Source organism: Dermochelys coriacea, chromosome 1 (genome assembly GCF_009764565.3).
Source record: "Dermochelys coriacea isolate rDerCor1 chromosome 1, rDerCor1.pri.v4, whole genome shotgun sequence".
Classification (NCBI taxonomy): domain Eukaryota; kingdom Metazoa; phylum Chordata; order Testudines; family Dermochelyidae; genus Dermochelys; species Dermochelys coriacea.
Genome location: NC_050068.2, coordinates 62,667,720 through 62,688,082, shown reverse-complemented (window position 1 = coordinate 62,688,082; position 20,363 = coordinate 62,667,720). Strand labels below are relative to the sequence as shown.

Sequence of the window (20,363 nt, the reverse complement as noted above, 5' to 3'; positions counted from 1 at the left end):
GTATACTTGTTATGAGGCATTAAAATACATTTGAAGTACAGGAAATAACTTACCCTGAAGGAAATGGCCCACAGTTTAAGTGATATTTTGTTAATCAAACATGTTTTGGAGGTTCTTCCCTATTAACTGTATCAATGTGTCCCCTTAAATTAATGTTGTGAGTACCAATTTTAGTGTCTGAGAACAAAAAAAATACCTAAAAATGTAAAGATGACACTCAGGAAAGTAAGAAAACTCAGCTAAGAACTGTAAGAAAGTTTAGGAAGAATGATTTATGATTTATTTGTATTACCCCTTGCATGTAAATCAGAAGTAATACAAATACATCAAAATGTCAGAAGGGATCCTATTTATTCCGCCTTTCAGTTCCCTTCATCATTATCATGTACAAGTGTATTTATGAAATGTGACTTCAAAATTACTCATGGTATCAGTTCACCGACTCTGCTTAGGAAAGTGTCCTCTGATGCTTGAATAATATATATTCTATAGTTTAAATAATCCCTCAAAATTCAATTTACACCATGTAAATTAACTTCTGGATATGAAAATTGGGTAGATCGTTAGAACTCCTTATGATATTGTACCAATGAAACAAAAATATTTCAACAGCATTTTTAGTTGGATAGGTACCCATTTACTGAGAAGAGAGTTGGGGAATCTTTCATAATGTATATTTACATCTTATAATAGGACATACTACAGTTACACTTTATTTTTTTTTTCTATTTCCCCCATATTATTTACTGAAAGTAAAATTTTCAAAACATGTCTTACAGTTTGTCTACATGGGGACATCCAGGAAAGTTAATCTAAATTAATAAAAGGTGTGAATTTGAGATTGATTAGTTAAACTACATAAATCCCATTTCAAACAAGACTAGATCAAAGAGCATTAACGAATAGTTAACAAACGTCAGCAGGGTCTACACAGACACTTAATACAAATAAGTATTAGACTGACCTAGCTACATCGTTCAGCACTGTGAAAATTTTTTAACCCAGTGCAATTTATTTAGGTCAACCTATCCCACACTGTAGATGCAGCTATGTTGACTGAATAATTCTTCCAACGACATAGCTACAGCATCTCAGAGAGCTGGATTACCTACACTGTTGGAAAACCCTTCCATCAATGCAGGAAGTGTCTACAATACAGTGACACAGCTGCAGCGCCATAGCTATACCGCTGTGGTGTAGACATACCCTTAGTATGCGGCAGGTTAGTATGGGGTAGATTCACACGCCTGCTTGCTGAGAACTAAATGTTTCCGTAGACAAGCTCTCAGTCCCGTGGAAAGTCAACAGGATTAGATGCTTTTGAAAATGGAGCTTACAGCAGGCTTACATTACAGCTACTGCTGAAGCACTACAGCTGCGCCGCTGCAGCAGCATGGTGTAAACGCTTCCTACATTGATGGGAAGGGTTTTCCCAAGAGGTGGCAACTAGGTCAAGGGAAAAATTCTTCTGTCAACCTAGCTGCATCTTCTCCAGGAGTTAGATCAATCTAACTATGGCCAGAATGCGAAGCCCTGAACAACATAGCTAATGTTGTCAAACTAATGTCAAACTAATTTTTAAGGATAGACCAGATCTGAGACTCCTAAGTCACTTAAGGTACTTTTGAAAACTTTTACATTGATTGAATTTTATTGATCATTTTCTTTTATTTCCTTTTCCATTTCTCTAAAATTTTTTCAAAATAAATTACTATATTTACAGTGGTTCAACTACTGGTAGATATACATGTAACATTAATCTTTAAGACTTTGGCTACTCTTTTCCCCAATTCTACCAGTTTCTTCTGCAGCAATTAAATTAATTATAACCAGTATTAAGGATATGTGATGGTTAAGAATACATGTCTAGCAAGTGAACATTGAATTCAGATGAGATAAAGTGAGGTGGAATTAGAGTGTTCACCTCTGAACTTTAAGGAATGCGGAGGTCATGAGCGGTCAGACAAATAATGACAGAGCCAAAAAGAGAAGGTCACAATCCATCAGTTAGAGTATACTTGCCTTCAGTCTCCATGATTTGACACTTGCAGAACCAAGTCAAATTGATGGACATTTACAGAAAGTATAACTCTGCTCACAATAGGCTAATGTAACCCATGTATAAAATATTAACAATATGACAGAAAAGTTTGCAATTACTTTTCTGCAGTAAATAGCATGTGTTAGCGTGTTCACATGTGCTGATGCTAGCGAGTTACTGATCAGCAGAAATACTGCAGGGCATAATAGGTGATTATCACCCCAAGGCAATGCTCACACATTTTTGAATAAAGATATTCTCTGTATTATCAATCAATTGGCTACTTGCTGGAGAGAAAGATAGATATAGAACCAAGAAGCATAATAAAGCACATATCTTTTGTAAACCTAAACACAGTCTACAACTTACTTGACACTGGATTCTAAAAGTATGCCTCATTATTTATTACCACCCTTATTGAAAAGCTCTATAGAATTTCTTCAGAAAAGCCCATCAAATGTGATAGGAAATGCTGACCTTTCTATATACTTTTTAAAATTACTTTGTAGAATTTCATAGGACTGTATCATTTTCTATTAAATTCTATAGAATTTTTTCTACAGGGTGTTTACAGATCCTTGTAAGTATACACAGAGTTTTTAGAAAACTCAAAAAGGTTTTTCGTAACTGAGATAAAAAGAGGAGGTTACTCACCTGTGCAGTAACTGACCTTCTTTGAGAGGAGTGTCCCTGTGGGTACTCCACTCCAGGTGTTGGTGCACCCTGTGCCTTCGCTCGGAGATTTTTACAGTACGTGCACGCGCGGTGCCTACCTCACACACTTAATGTGCCTCAATAACTGGTGTGCACGGCCGGGGTTCCTCAGTTCCTTGTATACAACTACTCTGAACTCCAAAGTAGAGGGAAGGAGGGTGGGTAGTGGAGCACCCACAGGGACATTCATCTCAAAGAACTGCACATGTGAGTAACCTCCTCCTCTTCTTCGAGAGATGTCCCTGTGGGTGCTCCACTCCAGGTGACTGAAAAGCAGTATCTCCTAAGGAGGTAGGGACTTCAGATCTGGTAAGAAAGCTGTGGACAGCACAGCTCAGCCCATCTGAATGTCAGTCAGGGGTCCCTGAGTAAAAGCATAATGTTTAACAAAGACACAGGTATGCTCTGAAGCCCAGGTGGTGGCTTTGCAAATATCTGTGATGGGAATGTTACGTAAGAATGCCACAGATGTTGACACAGAGCTGGTGGAGCGTGCTCTAACAGAAGTTGGAGGATTCATCTTCTTTAATTGGTAGCATAGGTGGATGCAGTCTGCTATCCAATTGGGTATTCTCTGGTAGAGATAGATTTACCTCTGGATCGTTCTGCGATTGCAATGAAAAGTTTAGGGGAAGCTCTAAAGGGGTTAGTCCTATCGAAATAAAAGGACAATGCTCTGTGCATATCGAGTGTGTGCATTACTGATTCAAAAATGTTTGCATGCGGTTTAGGAAAGAAGGTTGGTAGATGGATAGGTTCATTGAGGTGGAAGGAGGAATGCACCTTCGGGAGAAATTTAGGATGCATTCGGAGTGTGACTTTGTCCTTAAAAAATATAGTGTACAGTGGGTCAGCCATAAGTGCTCCAAGTTCTCCTACATGTCTGGCAGATGTAATGGCAACTAAAAACTCAGTTTTCATGGATAGATGTTGGAGGGAGCACGTTGCAAGTGGCTCAAATGGATGGCACATCAAGCATGTGCGTACCAAGTGTAGGTCCCAGGTGGAGAGGGTGGACTAATGTCTGGATATAGGGTCTGGAAGCTCTTGAGGAACCGCTTTGTGATGGGGTGGGCGAAGATAGTAGTGTCTCCAGTCTTATTGTGAAATGCCGTAATTGCTGCTAGACGTACCTTTATGAAGCTAAAGGAGAGCCCAGATAGTTTAAGTTCTAAAAGATAGTCTAGTATTAGTGAAAGAGGGAGGAAGCAGGAGTGGTTTTGCTTGACGGAGCACCAGTGAGTGAACCTAGTCCATTTATGGAGATAGGTAATACGTATGGATTGTGTTCTGCTATGTAATAGTACTCTTTGTACCTGTTCAGAGCAGTCTAGGTCCTCATTAGATAACCATTGAGGAGTCATGCTTTGAGGTGCCGCACCGTTACGACCCCTGCATTGTGATAATAGGTTTGAAAGGGATAGGGAAGTAGAATTGGCAAGCAAACTAACATCCTCATTAAAAATGAGTATCACGCCTGTCTGGGCCATGTAGGGGCTTTTAGTATGACTCTAGCCCTCTCCGCTCACATATTTTGTAATACCCTGTGAAGAAGTGGTATCAGAGGGAATGCATATAGAAAATTGTCGCTCCATTTGATGGTGAATGCATCTCCCATTGAATGCTTTCCTAGACCTGCTCTGGAACAGAATTCCTGGCACTTTTTGTTGGTCGCAATTGCAAAAAGATCCAGCTGCGGATAGCCCCATATTTTGAACATGTTGTGTAGGATGGTATCATTTATCTCCCATTCGTGATCTAGGGGGAAAGATCTGCTGAGCTCGTCCGCGGTGGTGTTTAGTGAACCAGGTAGGTGGGAGGCTGAAATTTAGATATTTTGCTGGAGGCACCAATTCCAAAGTTTCATAGCCTCCGTGCAGAGGGAGTGGGATCAAGCTCCCCCGTGTCTGTTTATATAAAACATTCAGGAGATGTTGTTGGTCATGATCCTGATGTGTTGATTCTGGATGTGTGGGAGAAATTGGAAACAGGCATTGCAGAATGCTCAAAGCTCTAAAAGGTTTATATGTAGTGAGGCTTCTGTAGGGGACTAGAGTGTCTGAGTGGTGTGGTGTTCCATGTGTGTTCCCCAGCCTGTGAGGGAAGCATCCATTGTAATTATAATGAAGGGGTTATAACCTGCGCAGAGGTTGTGTGGAAGAATCCACCATGTGACTGAGTCCTTAACTTTGGTAGGCAAGGACAGAAGTCTGTTTAGGCCGTGCACATTCGGTCTGTAGCCAGTGGTCATCCAACCCTGCAGGCACCGCATGGAGAGGCATGCATTCTTGACCACAAATGTGCAAAAGGCCATATGGCCGAGAAGTTGCAGACAGTGACCTGCGGGCTGTTTTGCAACTTGGCAACTTTATGGTGTTGAATCTGGAGGATGGGAGAGATGAATGTCTGGTTGTGGAATCAAGGTGAGCACCTATGAACTCTAGTCGTTGAGTAGATTTGGATATATATATATACAGACACACTATATATATATATATATATATATATATATATATATATATATATATATATATATATATATACACACACACACACACACACACACACACACACACACGTACGTTAATGTGGATTTGTTTTTGTTTATTTGTAGGCCCAGACCCTGGAAACAGTCGATGGTCATCTGCATGGCTTGAATGGCCTCCCCAAGAGTCTGTGCCTTGAGCAGACAATCATCCAGGTAAGGAAAAATTATGACTCCTTTTTTCCACGAGAATCTTGTAAAAGACGCTGGTTGCTATTGAGAGGCCGTCAGGCAGAACCCTGTATTGGTAGAGATTTGAGCCCATAACAAATCTGAGAAAACGCCTGTGGGCAGGGTGTATAGTTACATGAAAATAAGCATCCTGCAGGTCAAGGACTGAAAACCAATCTCCCTGCTCCAGTGCTGGAATTATGGTTGTGACGGTAACCATTTTGAATTTTTGCTTTTTGATGAACTTGTTGAGTCGCTTGAGGTCGAGGATGGGTCGCCATCCCCCACTTTTCTTTTTTGTCAAGAAGCAATGGGAATAAAAACCCTTTCCCATGTGCTGATCGGGAACCGTCTTGACTGCTCCTATTTGCAGAAAAGTTGCACTTCTTGGTGGAGCAAGTGGTCGTGAGAGGAGTCCCTGAAGAGGGACTGAGTGTGGAGTAGGGGAGGCATGGATAGGAAGGGGATGGAATAGCCCAGTCGGATGACTTCTAGGGCCCATCTGTCCGTAGTGATGACTTGCCAGTTGTGGTAGAATGGGAGTAAACGGTGACCAAAAGTTTGGATGGGAAGTATAAACCCTGGAAGGGAGGGGGGAGATTTTCTATACCCTCGACCAAGACTTCAAATCTGCTTATTAGATAGAGGGGGTTGGGATGGTGCCAATGATGTGGGGAATCATCGTTGATGCCTGGGTCTCTGGAAGTGTTGCTGCTGGTAGTCGTATGGCCTCTGTTGTTGTGTGTAGGCCGGGTATCGTGGGCATTGGTAAGGCTGATACCTGTATTGTCTTCTTCTAGTTGCCGCTGTATGGATGCCTAGGGATCTGAGTGTCGCTCTGGAATCCTTCATGATGTGCAGCACCTCGTTGGTTTTTGCTGCAAATAACTTCTCACCATTGACGGGGAGATCCTTCATGATGTTTTGTACCTTGAGTGGGAAAGAAGAACAGGTAAAACGTGAAGCCTGATGCATCACTAAGGCCGCCATGGTGCACCGGGCAGCTGTGTCCGCAGCATCGAGGGCAGGCTGCAATGCCATGTGGGAAATAATCTGCCCTTCAGAAACTACTGCTTTGGATTGTTGTCTCATCATTAATAAAGTCCATGAGTTTCCTGTAATTTCTGTGATCATATTCGGCCAGTAGGGCTGCGTAGTTTGCCACTCTAAATTGTAGCATGGATGATGCATATACTTTGCGGCCAAGTAGGTCCATTCTTTTGCTGTCCTTGCCAGAGGGAATGGACTGGAAATGCTGCTGTTTGTTCTTTTGGGAGGCTGCTTCTACCAACAGTGAATTTGGTGCTGGGTGTGTGAAAAGGAATTCTGAGCCCATGGAGGGGTTATAGTATTTCCGGTCTGCCCTTTTGCAGGTAGAGGGTATGGTGGCTGGGGTTTGCCACATATTCTTGGCAGGGTCCATAATGGCTCCATTAATAGGTAGGGCCATCTTGGAGGAGGTCGAAAGTTGTAATATGTCGGTCAGCTCATGCTGAGTGTCCAACACCTCCTCCAGAGTGATCTTGAGCTCATTAACCACTCCTTTGAAGAGGTCCTGTAAATGAGTAAAATCATCTGCTGTTTCATAGATTGATAGATTCTAAGGTCAGAAGGGACCATTCTGATCATCTAGTCCGACCTCCTGCACAACGCAGGCCACGGAATCTCACCCACCCACTCCTATGAAAAACCTCACCTATGTCTGAGCTACTGAAGTCCTCAAATTGTGGTTTAAAGACTTGAAGGAGCAGAGAATCCTCCCTCAAGTGCCCCGTGCCTCATGCGACAGAGAAAGGCGAAAAACCTCCAGGGCCTCTCCAATCTGCCCTGGAGGAAAATTCCTTCCCGACCCCAAATATGGCGATCAGTTAAACCCTGAGCATATGGGCAAGATTCACCAGCCAGATACTACAGAAAATTCTTTCCTGGGTAACTCAGATCCCATCCATCTAATATCCCATTTCAGGGGATTTGGCCTATTTACCCTGAATATTTAAAGATCAATTAATTACCAAAAATCACATTATCCCATCATACCATCTCCATAAACTTATTGAGTCGAATCTTAAAGCCAGATAGATCTTTTGTCCCCACTGTTTCCCTTTTAAGGCTATTCTAAAACTTCACTCCTCTGATGGTTAGAAACCTTCGTCTAATTTCAGGTCTAAACTTCCCAATGACCAGTTTATATCTATTTGTTCTTGTGTCCACATTGGTACTGAGCTTAAATAATTCCTCGGATCATCCTAGTAGCCCTTCTCTGTACTTGTTCCAGTTTGAATTCATCTTTCTTAAACATGGGAGACCAGAACTGCACACAGTATTCAAGGTGAGGTCTCACTAGTGCCTTGTATAATGGTACTAAAACCTCCTTATCTCTACTGGAAATACCTCTCTTGATGCATCCCAAGACTGCATTAGCTTTTTTTCACAGCCATATCACATTGGCGGGTCATAGTCATCCTATGATCAACCAATACTCCAAGGTCCTTCTCCTCCTCCGTTACTTCTAATTGATGCGTCCCCAGCTTATAACTAAAATTCTTGTTATTAATCCCTAAATGCATAACCTTACACTTCTCACTATTAAATTTCATCCTATTACTATTACTCCAGTTTACAAGGTCAACCAGATCCTCCTGTATGATATCCCGGACCTTCTCTAAATTGGCAATATCTCCCAGCTTTGTATCATCTGCAAACTTTATTAGCACACTCCCACTTTTTGTGCTGAGGTCAGTAATAAAAAGATTAAATAAGATCGGTCCCAAAACTGATCCCTGAGGAACTCCACTGGTAACCTCCCACCAACCTGAAAGTTCACCTTTCAGTAGGACCCGTTGTAGTCTCCCCTTTAACCAATTCCTTATCCACCTTCCAATTTTCATATTGATCCCCATCTTTTCCAATTTAACTCATAATTCCCCATGTGGCACAGTATCAAACACCTTACTGAAATCTAGGTAAATTGGATCCACTACATTTCTTTTGTCTAAAAAATCTGTTACTTTCTCAAAGAAGGAGATCAGGTTGGTTTGGCAGGATCTACCTTTTGTAAAACCATGTTGTATTTTGCCCCATTTACCATTGACTTCAATGTCCTTAACTATTTTCTCCTTCAAAATTTTTTCCAAGACCTTGCATACTACACATGTCAAAGTAACAGGCCTGTAGTTACCCGAATCACTTTTTTCCCCTTTCTTAAAAATAGGAACTATATTAGCAATTCTCCAATCATACGGTACAACCCCTAAATTTACAGATTAAAAATTCTTGCTAATGGGCTTGCAATTTCAGGTGCCAATTCCTTTTATATTCTTGGATGAAGATTATCTGGGCCCCCTGATTTAGTCCCATTAAGCTGTTTGAGTTCGCTTCTACCTCAGATATGGTAATATCTACCTCCATATCCTCATTCCCATTTGTCATGCTATCATTATCCCTAAGATCCTCTTTAGCCTTATTAAAGACTGAGGCAAAAGTATTTGTTTAGTATTTGGGCCATGCCTAGATAATCCTTGACCTCCACTCCAACCTCAGTGTTAAGCGGTCCCACTTCTTCTTTCTTTGTTTTCTTCTTATTTATATGGCTATAGAACCTTTTACTATTGGTTTTAATTCCCTTTGTAAGGTCCACCTCTACTTGACTTTTAGCCTGTCTCACTTTATCCCTACATGTTCTGACCTCAATAAGGTAGCTTTCCTTGCTGATCCCTCCCATCTTCCACTCCCTGTATGCTTTCTGCTTCTTCTTAATCACCTCTCTGAGATGCCTGCTCATCCAGCTTGGTCTACAACTCCTGCCTATGAATTTTTTCTTCTTTCTTGGGATACAGGCTTCCGATAGCTTCTGCAGCTTTGATTTAAAGTAATCCCAGGCCTCCTCTACCTTTAGATCCATAAATTCTTCAGTCCAATCCACTTCCCTAACTAATTTCCTTAATTTTTGGAAGTCAAAACTTTTGAAATCAAAAGCCCTAGTTGCAGATTTATTTTTTGTTAATCCTTCTGTTCAGTTTGAACTGAATTAGCTCATGATCACTTGAACCAAGATTATCCCCTACAACCATTTCTTCTATGAGGTTCTCACTACTCACCAAAACCAAATCTAAAATGGCATCCCCTCTAGTCAGTTCAGCAACTACTTGATGAAGGAATCCATCAGCTATCGCATCTTGGAAAGCCCTACTATTATTACTAGCACTTGTCCTCCAGTCTATACCTGGGAAATTAAAGTCTCCCATGATCACGCAGTTTCCATAAGTATTTACTTTATTAAAAACATTAAAAAGGGCTCTATCTATATCCAAATTAGATCTCAGCGGTCTATAGCACACCCCAAGCTCTATCCCAGGGGAGGCTCTAATAGTTTTCTTCCCCAATGTAATTTTTGCCCAGACAGACTCTGTCTTATCCATTGCATCGCTTCTTATTTCTTTACATTCTACCTCATCATTGATATACAATGCTACTCCACCATCTTTAGCTTTATTTCGGTCTTTTCTAAATAGCACATGCCCTTCAATACCCGTAGTCCAGTTATGACTACTATTCTACCATGTTTCTGTTATCCCTATAATATCTGGTTTCACTTCCTGCACCTGTAGCTCTAGTTCCTCCATTTTGTTACCTAGGCTCCCTGCATTGGTGTACAAACATCTTACTTTTTGCTGTTTGGCCTCGCTCACATTCTATTAGGCACGGTCATTCTACAGCCAGTATAACCTATTAGACTGGTATCCACACTGCCCTTCCTCCTTATATACATTCTCCTACCCATGGCCGTATCCTTTCTTACTTTGTTTTCTTCCCTCTCAATGCTAAAATCCGGCATGGAGATTACCTGGACATCTCCCAAACATCCCCCCAAATTCCTAGTTTAAAGCTCTCGTAATCAGTTGTGCCAGCCTCCATCCTAGAAGTCTATTTCCTTCCCTACTCAGATGAAGTCCATCCCGAGAGAACTGTCCTCTGTGCATGAATGCCTCCCAGTGGTCATACATCCCAAAGCCCTCCTTATAGCACCACTGCCTAAGTCATCTGTTGACAGTCATAATCTTGTCACATCTTTGTTGCCCTTCTCTAGGAACAGGCAGAATCCCACTAAAGATTACCTGAGCTTCAATTTCCTTAAGCGTCTTCCCCAGCCTAGCACAGTCTCCCTTAATACTTTCCAGCGAGAATCTAGCCATATCATTAGTTCCCACATGAAGGATAATTAGAGGATTCTTTCCTGCTCCCTTTAGGATCCTTTTCAACCTCAGGTCTACATCCCATATCTTAGCACTTGGAAGACAGCTTACCCTTCTATTCTCTGGATCAGCTCTGGTTACAGGCCTGTCTATTCTTCTCAGTAAAGAGTCCCCGATCACATAGACCTGCCTTTTCCTGGTGACAGTGCTATTCTCCAGTCTATCCCCTGTTCCCTCTGGCTGCAAGTTCTTTCCATTCCTATTCTCCCTTGTAATCCTCTTCAGCCCATCCTGTATCCTCCTGAGGCTCATATTTGGTGTAGTCTCCATTGACTCTTCCCCTTTTCCTATAGGACTAGCCGTCCTTCCACCTTCAGTGACTACCTGCTGAGCCCCTTCTTCATTTTCCAACTCTGCAAACCTGTTCTTGAGCTGTATTTCTCCTTCACTAGCCCGTCTTTTCCTCTGCCTGGTTCTTTTAGTCACATGCTTCCACTGATCACTTTTCTCACCCAGTCTTCCCTCAGAATTCCTCAGTCTTCCTTTCAATTGCAAGTCTGAGCTTTTCCCTTCAGATACCTCATGTCTTTGCTCCATCATCTGCTCAAACCCCTTCCTAAACTCAACCAGACTTTCCACCTACATCTCCAAACCTCGGATCTTTTCCTCCATCAGCTCTATCAGACGGCATTTCATGCAGACAAAACTCTTATCAGATACCCCCTCCAGGATCATGTACATACCGCAGCTTCCACATCCAGTCATCTTCATTGTGTCTTCCACGACATGAGTCACTCCCACTGCTGCCTCTGTATCTGTCCTAGCCTTCCCACCTAAATCCTGTTACACTGGGAAACACAAACCACACCAAAACACCACCACCCACAGCAAAAACAAACCCCAAACAAGCACCAAAATACAAACTAACTCCCACTCGAACTCCCCTGTTTACAGCTCTGTTTGCTGGCTTCTGTGCCGCTACAGCTGTCTGTGCCGCTGCCTGACTGGCTGGCTACTTTTATAGGACCCCTAGTCAGAGAAGTCCCGCCCCCTAATCAGGGCTCAACTTCTCTCCCTAGTGAGGTGGATGAATTATTATTATTTGGGGAGGTTCAAGTGCCTCCTTGTCTGCATGCACCGTTGCAGGTTGCCCCGTCCATCCGTCACAGAAGTGTGGACGGGTACAGGAGAAGATCTAATGTTGCTTCTGCGTGGGCTGTACTGGCTACTGTAGTGCCTGCTGCAGGAACGCCAGGCGTTCCAATAATGCCATTGTCCAGAGAAGGGGATGGGTGGTCACATCCATAGGTGTCCATATCAGGGTGGTAAATCCCTGGAATATGAGGACCTTGGTCAGCTTGGTCCTATGCTAACAGGAGTGTGAAGGGGGAGGAATGGTATGGTGAAAAAACTCTCTCCACTTTGTCATCCTCATCACTAGAAAAGTGAGAGGGAATAGGGAATAGCTGTTGGTGCTGTGCAGATGGTCCCAGAGAAAGATCGGTACCAAGTAATCAGGAATCTGGAGTTGGCGAGATTAGCAAATCGCTGGAATGAATAAATTAGGATGCTGAGGTAAAAGGAGCCAGAATATATAGCACTGGGTGTGGCGGCGGTGCCATACAGTTGGCTGGTGCTGAGCGGTGCAGCGCTGTATGCGGAGTCATAGGTGATTGAGGTGTCGGTGCCGGACAGCAACCATACTTCTGTGTGGCACAGGCAGACTCAGCTGAGTAGACACCGAGTCCTTTGCGGTGCTGTGCAGTGCCATATAAGAAGAGGCAGGCAACTTTAAGTCCATAGTTGCAGCACCGGAGTGCTGCGTACCAGCAGCAGCTGGGATACGGATGGTGCCAGGGATGCCCAGAGCATCGTATGTGCTGAATCGCAGAGCAGTCGGCACTGATGAGACAGACCTAGTCAGAGACCGTTTGGAGGCCAGCTGGTCTCTGTGAAGTGATGAGCTGGCCGTTTTTTTGTTGTTTTCTTGTCCTTAGTGGACTTAGCAGGGCTCTGTCTCAAGTAGGACTCCTGACCTGGGTCAGAGGCAGATCTGAGGAACTTCTCCATTAGAATTAACTTGAGTCTCAATTCTCTGTCCTTTCATGCTCTAGCCTTTAGTTTACTGCAGTAGGCACATTTTTGGGGGACTCCCCCAAACAGCGAACACACTGAGAATGGCCATCAGAGACAGGGATGGCCTCTCTGCATGTAGTGCATCTCTTAAAACTTGGGGAGCCAGACACAGTATGAACTGTCTAACTGACAGAAAAAAACTGAAGTAAAATAAATTTAATTTTAATGTGCATGCATCATTGAAGCATGGTTGGCAGGCACCGCACATGCGTGGACCGTGCGAGTACTGCTGTAAAAATCTCCAAGCGGAGGCGCCGGGGCACACCAACACCTGGAGTGGAGCACCCACAGGGACATCTCTCAAAGAAGAAGTTTGAGTTTTTAGTTAGAACACGTTAGCAAGCACATTTTAACTAAAGAATTCTAAAGCTCTAGTTTAAACAATGCAAGTTGTACTTTAGCTAGTTGGTTGATGTGAAGCCAAACCGAAGTACAACTTGCATTGTCTAGACTAGCGCTTTAACACATTAGTTAGAATGTGCTAGCTAAAGTATTTGTTTAAAAGAATCTTTTACCCTATTCAAGAAAAACCCATGGAGACATGAGGCTAGATTTTTAAAGATCAATGGGAGTAGGCAACTAAATACCTTTAAAAATCTGGCTCACGGTTCCTATCTTAAGGAGCTTCCAGCCTAGCAGAAAAATGTAACACAATATAGCTAAGCAATTCAGATGCAAAAATGTATATGCTCTGAGTGACAGCAACACAGAAAAGCTTTGTGAAATAAACAAGTTCTGGAGAAGAGAAAAGGTGTTCCACACACAGGAAGTGGGAGGCTGTTCCATGCAGAGGAGATGGTATGAAAGCAGGCACAAAGCTGACAGTAGGAGGTAACAAAGGCTGCATTTAGAAGGAAAGCTGAGAGCAGAGAGATAGAGGGATGGAACTATACCAAGTCTGAGTGTGAAGACAAGAAACAAAGTACATGTGGAAGTAGAACAAGCCAGTGAAGGGAAATGAGAGGGGAAATGACAAAGGGATGATTTAGACAAATGGCAGCAGTGAAACTTTTTTAGTAGCATTGTTTTAGATACACTGGGGCAAAAACAGGCAGGCTAAATTTAAACACTGTTTGAAACTAGGTTGATGGGGAAGCAATTTGATCCAAACTGATTCTTCATTTAGATGGTCCAATGTATTGGACTATTGATGTCCCATCCATCATTCCAGTGTCTCCAAGGGAAACAGACAGGACCTCCACAGCTTCACTTTTGAGGACTAAGCATGTAAACTGTTGATAAGTTGTTATAGATCAATCATTTGTTGCTATACATGGTTGATATATAATCAGTCATTATATATCAACCCTTTGTTGTAGATTTTGAATTATTTTGATTTGTGAGGTTTTTGCTTTTTTATTGTTCGCATATGAAAAAAGTATAAAGAATTTTTCATATTCCCCTCTCCCACCCCATCCTTTTTCTGTATGTCTGTGATGGAGGTGCAAAGTAGGGGTGGAAAAAGAAAAAGAAAATAGTAGCTACAACTTCCAGTCTCCACAACCCACTTGGTAAATTTTCAGACAAACACCTTTCTGTTTACTCCCATGTTTGGGAGGAGCTCCCTGTAAACATCTGCAAAGCTACCTCATCATCTTCCTTCAAATCCTTTCTTAAAACTCTTCTTTGCTCTGATGCCTACAATAAACTAGACAACAGTCAGGTCCTTGTGTGCTGAGACAACTGCCTATCATGTTGACCAGTATTGTCTCATTGTTTCCTTATACTCTTTCATCTGTCTGTAGACAGTAAGTTCTCTGGGGCAGAGAATGTCTTTTTGTTCTATTTGTACAGCACCAATCACACTTGGATCCTGGTGTCTGACTAGGGCTCTTATGCATTACAGTAATACAAATAATAAACAATAATAAATAAAATTTCAGGAACATGAGATGCAAACATTTAAAAGCTCAGCAGTGAAAATCAAGATGACATTGAAACAAAGAAATCATGTAAAGTGACATTCTTACCTATGCAGCTGTAAATATTCTCTGGGTCTATTTAACAGGTGAAGGAATCGGTCAACAATCTTGTTTTTTCCCACGCCCTGAAATAATGTATATTAAAAAAATTACAGACAAAGAAGATACAGATATTAAAGTAATATCCAAGAATTGTCTACAGAATAAGGTCAGAATTCCTTTACAATCTAGTAGAATCTCACACAAGATACAAAAGTTTTGATCGCAATTACAATACTATATTATTAGGTTTACACCAATGTTTAGTTTGAAAAAGAAAAGCCATATTCTTTGTAACTGCATATTTTGTCTGTCGTACTACATTTTACGATTATAAGTTTTGTAGTTCTTATTTCTACATGCTTTATTTCATATTCAGCGCTACTGGTTTAATAACAGAGCACACTAACATGAAGTACCCAAAGCAAAGGAGAAAGTGAGCAGCAAATACAGAATACAAATATAATCTACAACTATACTTTGTCTAATAGTGTTACCAGTATTTGGATGACTGAAATCTACATCTCCTTTTAACTAATTTCTAGTACTCTAGTCCCTTTAATTCCCAGCATTTGAGAGACGTACAGTAGGGGTACGGATGGTGGGCTTACACTAAATACAAATACAAAAGTAGTAAACTTGATAGTCAGGGGAAACATCTAGGAGCAACTGGCTGTGGTTAGAGCAGGGGTGGTCAAACTGTGGCTCCGGAGCCACATGTGGCTCTTCAGAAGTTAATATGCGGCTCCCTGTATAGGCACCGACTCTGGGGCTGAAGTTACAGGCGCCAACTTTCCAATGTGCGGGGGGGGGGGGGTGCTCACTGCTCAACCCCTGGTTCTGCCACAGGCTCTGCCCCACTCCACCCCTTCCCACCCCCTCCCGAGCCTGCCATGCCTTTGCTCCCTCCCCCCGCCCCCCCCGAGCCTCCTGCAAGCCACGAAACACCTGATTGGGAGGTGCAGGGAGAGGCACTGATCGCCGGGACTGCCGGTGGGTGGGAGGCACTGGGAGCAGGGGGATGCTGAATTACTACTGTGGCTCTTTGGCAATGTACATTGGTAAATTCTGGCTCCTTCTCAGGCTCAGGTTGGCCACCCCTGGGTTAGAGCATTGCCTTTTGTTCAATATCATGTACAATATCTTCTAACCCTGTTCTACTGAAATCAGTGGCAAAAGCCCCAAGTTAAAGTTATGGCTCATGCTGATCCATTGTTTCTCTTGGACTATCAGATAACAGTGGAGGGCAGTGATAACTTTCTCCATCTATCAATCAGAGGGTGAAACAATTCCTCTCTTACACAGACCATAGCATAGTGGTTGCAAGATTGATAGATGGGAAAGATAGTAGAGTTGTCAGTCAGAGAAAAGAAACAAAGGAAAGAGATCAGGAGGAACTATAAGTTCACAATTTTGGAAAATATGGAGATTGTGATGAGACATCTAAGATACTTAAAGAGACATTTGAAAATGTAAGACCGAACAAGGAAGTAGAGAAGTAGATTTGAGAATCATTCACATAAACGTAGCAGTTGAAATCATGGAAGCATATAAGGTGCCAATAGAGAATAGAGAAGAAAAAAAAAGCTGGTGACCAAAGAGAACCACAATGTATTCTTACAGTGAGCTGAGTACGAAACCGGTTGAAAGACCATACTCGAAGAGTAGTTATCAATGGTTTGCTGTCAAATTGGGAGGCTATATCTGGTAGGTCCTGCAGGGATCAGTCATGGGTCTGGCACTATTCAATATTTTCTGAATGACTTGGATAATGGAGTGGAGAATATGCCTATAAAATTTGCCGATGACACTAAGCTGCGAGAGGTTGCAAGAACTTTGAAGAACAGGATTAGAATTCAAAAGGATCTTGACATATTGGAGAATTGTTCTGAAATCAATAAGTTGAAATTCAATAAAGACAAATGCAAAGTACTTCACTTAGGAAGGAAAAATTAAATGCGCAGCTACAAAATGAGGAATAAAGGGCAAGGTGGCTGAAAAGGATGCAAGGATTATAGTAGATTACAAATTGAACGTGAGTCAACAATGTGATGCTGTTGTGAAAAAGGTTAATATCTTTCTGGGATGCATTAATAGGAGTGTCCTATGTAAGACACGGGAGGTAAAAGGTCCTGCTCTATTTGGCACTGGTGAGGCCTCCGATGGAGTACTGTGACCAGTTTTGGGTTCCACGCTTCAGGAAAGATGTGGACAAACCTCAGAGAGTCCAGAACAAAGCAACAAAAAAAATGACTGGTTTAAAAAATCTTGACCTATCTTTGACCTAAAGATTAAAAAACTCGGCATGTTTAGTCTTGAGAAAAGACAACTGATGTGTTAAGGGCTGTTATAAAGAGGACTGTGATCAATTGTTCTTCATGTCCACTGCGAACAGGACAAGTGGAAATAGTCTTAATCTGCAGCCAGGGAGATTTAGGGTAGATATTAGGAAAAACTTTCTAACTATAAGGGTAGTTAAGCTCTGGAATAGGTTTCCAAGGGAGGTTGTGGAATCCCCATCATTGGGGGATTCTCCACAATGTTAAAAACAGATTAGATAATCATCTGTTAGGGATGGTCTAGGTTTACTTTGTCTTTCCTCAGAGCAGGAGGCTGGGCTTGATGACTTTTCATAGTCCCTTCCACCTCTGCATTTCTATGATTCTATGATACCTCTATATTTCACACTTTAGGTTATACTACATAAATAAGTCCACCTTTTCATGATTTCTTGACATCACAATCTCCCAATAGAGTCATAGCTTTATATACAAATGTGATGGGGAGATAAGATATGCTTCGTATTACTGGCATTTTTATTTTCAATAATTGCCAGTATCCTGTAATCACGTGCTTGAAAAATTACTGGACTTTTAAAATTCTCTAGTATTTGGAACAAGGCAAAATATAGCAAAATCATATGTTCTTCTACAAAGTCAAAGAATACACATTTTATCAGGTAGAAATAAAACATAGCTGGAAAACTGTAATATCACATATGGAGATGATTACACAACCATACACTACTGTTACTTAAACTATGAGATTTTTAAAACCATAAATGGGCTGATGCACTAAAATGTTCCACCTAGTTTCAGCACAGCTACCCAGGAGGAGAACTGCATAATGCACTTTTTTTAAAAGACCGTCAAAAACAATGGCAGATGGTTACAGTCAGTATCATGTGCCAATCCCTAGTAGAGTCCATCCCTAATTCTCTGCTGAATGGGACTCGAGCCAACTATAGCAAAAAGCAAGCTGCAGAGAGACAGATCGACATACAGAATCAGTACAGAACACATCAAATATCAAACAAATTGGACACTCTACTAGAAGAAGAAAGATTCTTTGGCTTTCATCTGTATTTAGAGAGAAAGTGTGATTTATCTGTGTGTTTGTAATACTGTCTTAGGAACTAGGGTGACCAGACATCCCGATAAAATCAGGACTGTTCCGATATTGAGCAGTTTGTCCCGCATCCCGACCAAAGTACGGTCGGGACACCATTTGTCCCGATATTTTGTTTAGAGCGCGTCTTTTTTTTTTCCTTAGGTGGCACTGACAGGCAGGGGGAGCGCTTTTTCAATTGTTACACTCACCCAGCATGTCCAGGTCTTCGGCGGCAGGTACTTCTTTCTTTGCTGGCAAGATTTATTTCCTACTGCCTAAGGTGCCAGGTAAGTGTAACAATTGAAAAGGCGCTCCCCCTGCGGCGGTCCCGATATTTTGTGTTTAGCATCTGGTCACCCTACTTAGGAACTCACACATATGCAATTTAGATATTTCCCAACTACTAAACAATTTTGTGTTGTTTTCCCCTCATCTCTCTAATGGAGGAGAGGACAACATGGCTGCCTTTTGTTAACTTCTTTCTAAGTTATCATTTCCAATGATGAGAGTAAGAATATGCCTAGCTTCCAAAAGAATGTTCAGATGCTAAATGGGTGCTGTAAAGCACCAAAGAATGGAGTGAGCAGTACTAACACCACTACCGGTGAAATCCTGCCCCTTGAAGTCAATGGGAGTTTTGCCATTGACTCCAGTAGAGCCAAGATTTCACCTTAGACATTTTTTGTGTGTTTCATCAAATACAGTCCCTTTTTTGTTGTAGCTTTATTTTAAATCAGTAAGAATGATGTATTTTTAAAATATGCATATAATATTTAGAAACAGGCATTTCCCACTAGATCGTAATGATTATAAAAATGTTAAGATTGGTCAACTTTTAAACTTAGCTGCTTGAAGGAGTACAGTATGTGCCTGCACAGATATTGTGGTATACCTCACAAAATCCTTGATTGGCAAAAATGGTTAGGGAATCAGAGTCAAAGCTCTTTCATTCTATTCCTGACTCTCCCACAGACTCGCACTATGACAAGTCATCACCTCTGTTTGCCTCAGATTTTCATATCTATAAAATGGGAATACCTCACCAGAGTCCTTCAGTGATTAACACAGTGTTTGTAAATCAGCTCTCTGGATGCAAAAGCTTCATGTAAGTGTAAACTATTGTTGTTATTAAGAACAATCTTCCAGCAAGAGGGAATGATTTAACTAAACACTTGGGACAGATCCAGGCCTATTATAAGGTTCTGTTGTGCCATCAAGAGACCACTAACGCCAGCTTAACTGACTTCCTGAGGAAATCCTAACTGAGAAAGAGCCAGCTGGCTCTACACAACCCTAACCTGGCCTCCATGGTATAAAGAATGTGTTGGGACATGGGCAGGGAAAAAAAATACTGCAGCACGTTGGAACAGCCTCTTAGGAAAAGTTATCAGTGGACCCAAGTTAGAATAACCCTGAAACAAGCCTGTGGTAGCTGTGGAGATTGAGGAGCATAAGGATGGCATAAAGCCACCCTCCTTGAGTCTTGTACTAAAGCATCAAGAATTAAGCTCGCTCTCTTATATACACACTGATATCTAGAGTAATCAGCAATTTAACTACACACTTCATATAAAAAGGCTGAAAATATTGGGTTGTTCTATGGGCAGACTGAGGTAACAAATAATTCCTGCAATCTCATGTAACTTGCCCCCATGGATCAGCCAGATTTAACATCACCGCCCACAAAGAACATGACCAATCAGCTTATCAGAAGCACAAGAAGAATAAATTAGTTCTTCTTTTCTGAGATATCTGCATAGCACTTGTGTATGAAATATTTCCGCTATATAAGCTTAAAATATGCATTAATCAAAAAATAGAGATATATGCAAATCAGGATGAATAAATAACAGTTGTATTGAAGTTTTGGCTAAGCCTAATAAATATATCTGAGAAAAGCAAGCGTTAGTACATTCTTCTATTCTGACAGAAATAGAGCACACCTGAGCTATATAGCACATATAGCAAATATAGCACACCTTTATGTTAATAGCAAGGCCTTCTTTGAGGTGGTACATTCTTCCTTTGTAGAGGAAGCTGCCCTCCTTCACAGGCAATAGATTGAAGAAAAAAAAAAAGTCCTTTAATTGCTTCATGTAGCAGAGCACAGCTGGACCTCCTGGCTTCTGCATCTGATAAAGTCACTCAGTGACCCTCTGGTTCTGAAACCACTGGTGCTTTTATTTACAAGTCTGTGTTCCCACCACCTTCTG

General features: G+C 41.7%; 1 protein-coding gene across 3 annotated transcripts in view; it reads right to left on the bottom strand.

Annotated features, from left to right (window-relative positions):
- VWA8 (von Willebrand factor A domain containing 8) overlaps window positions 1-20,363 on the bottom strand; it is a 301,480-nt gene that overhangs the window by 145,311 nt on the left and 135,806 nt on the right. For all 3 annotated transcript variants that reach the window (XM_038402763.2, XM_038402782.2, XM_043504544.1), the window contains exon 21: window positions 14,770-14,846. In XM_038402763.2, coding sequence (XP_038258691.2) covers window positions 14,770-14,846 — 77 coding nt within the window. The remainder of the gene's footprint in view (window positions 1-14,769; window positions 14,847-20,363) is intronic.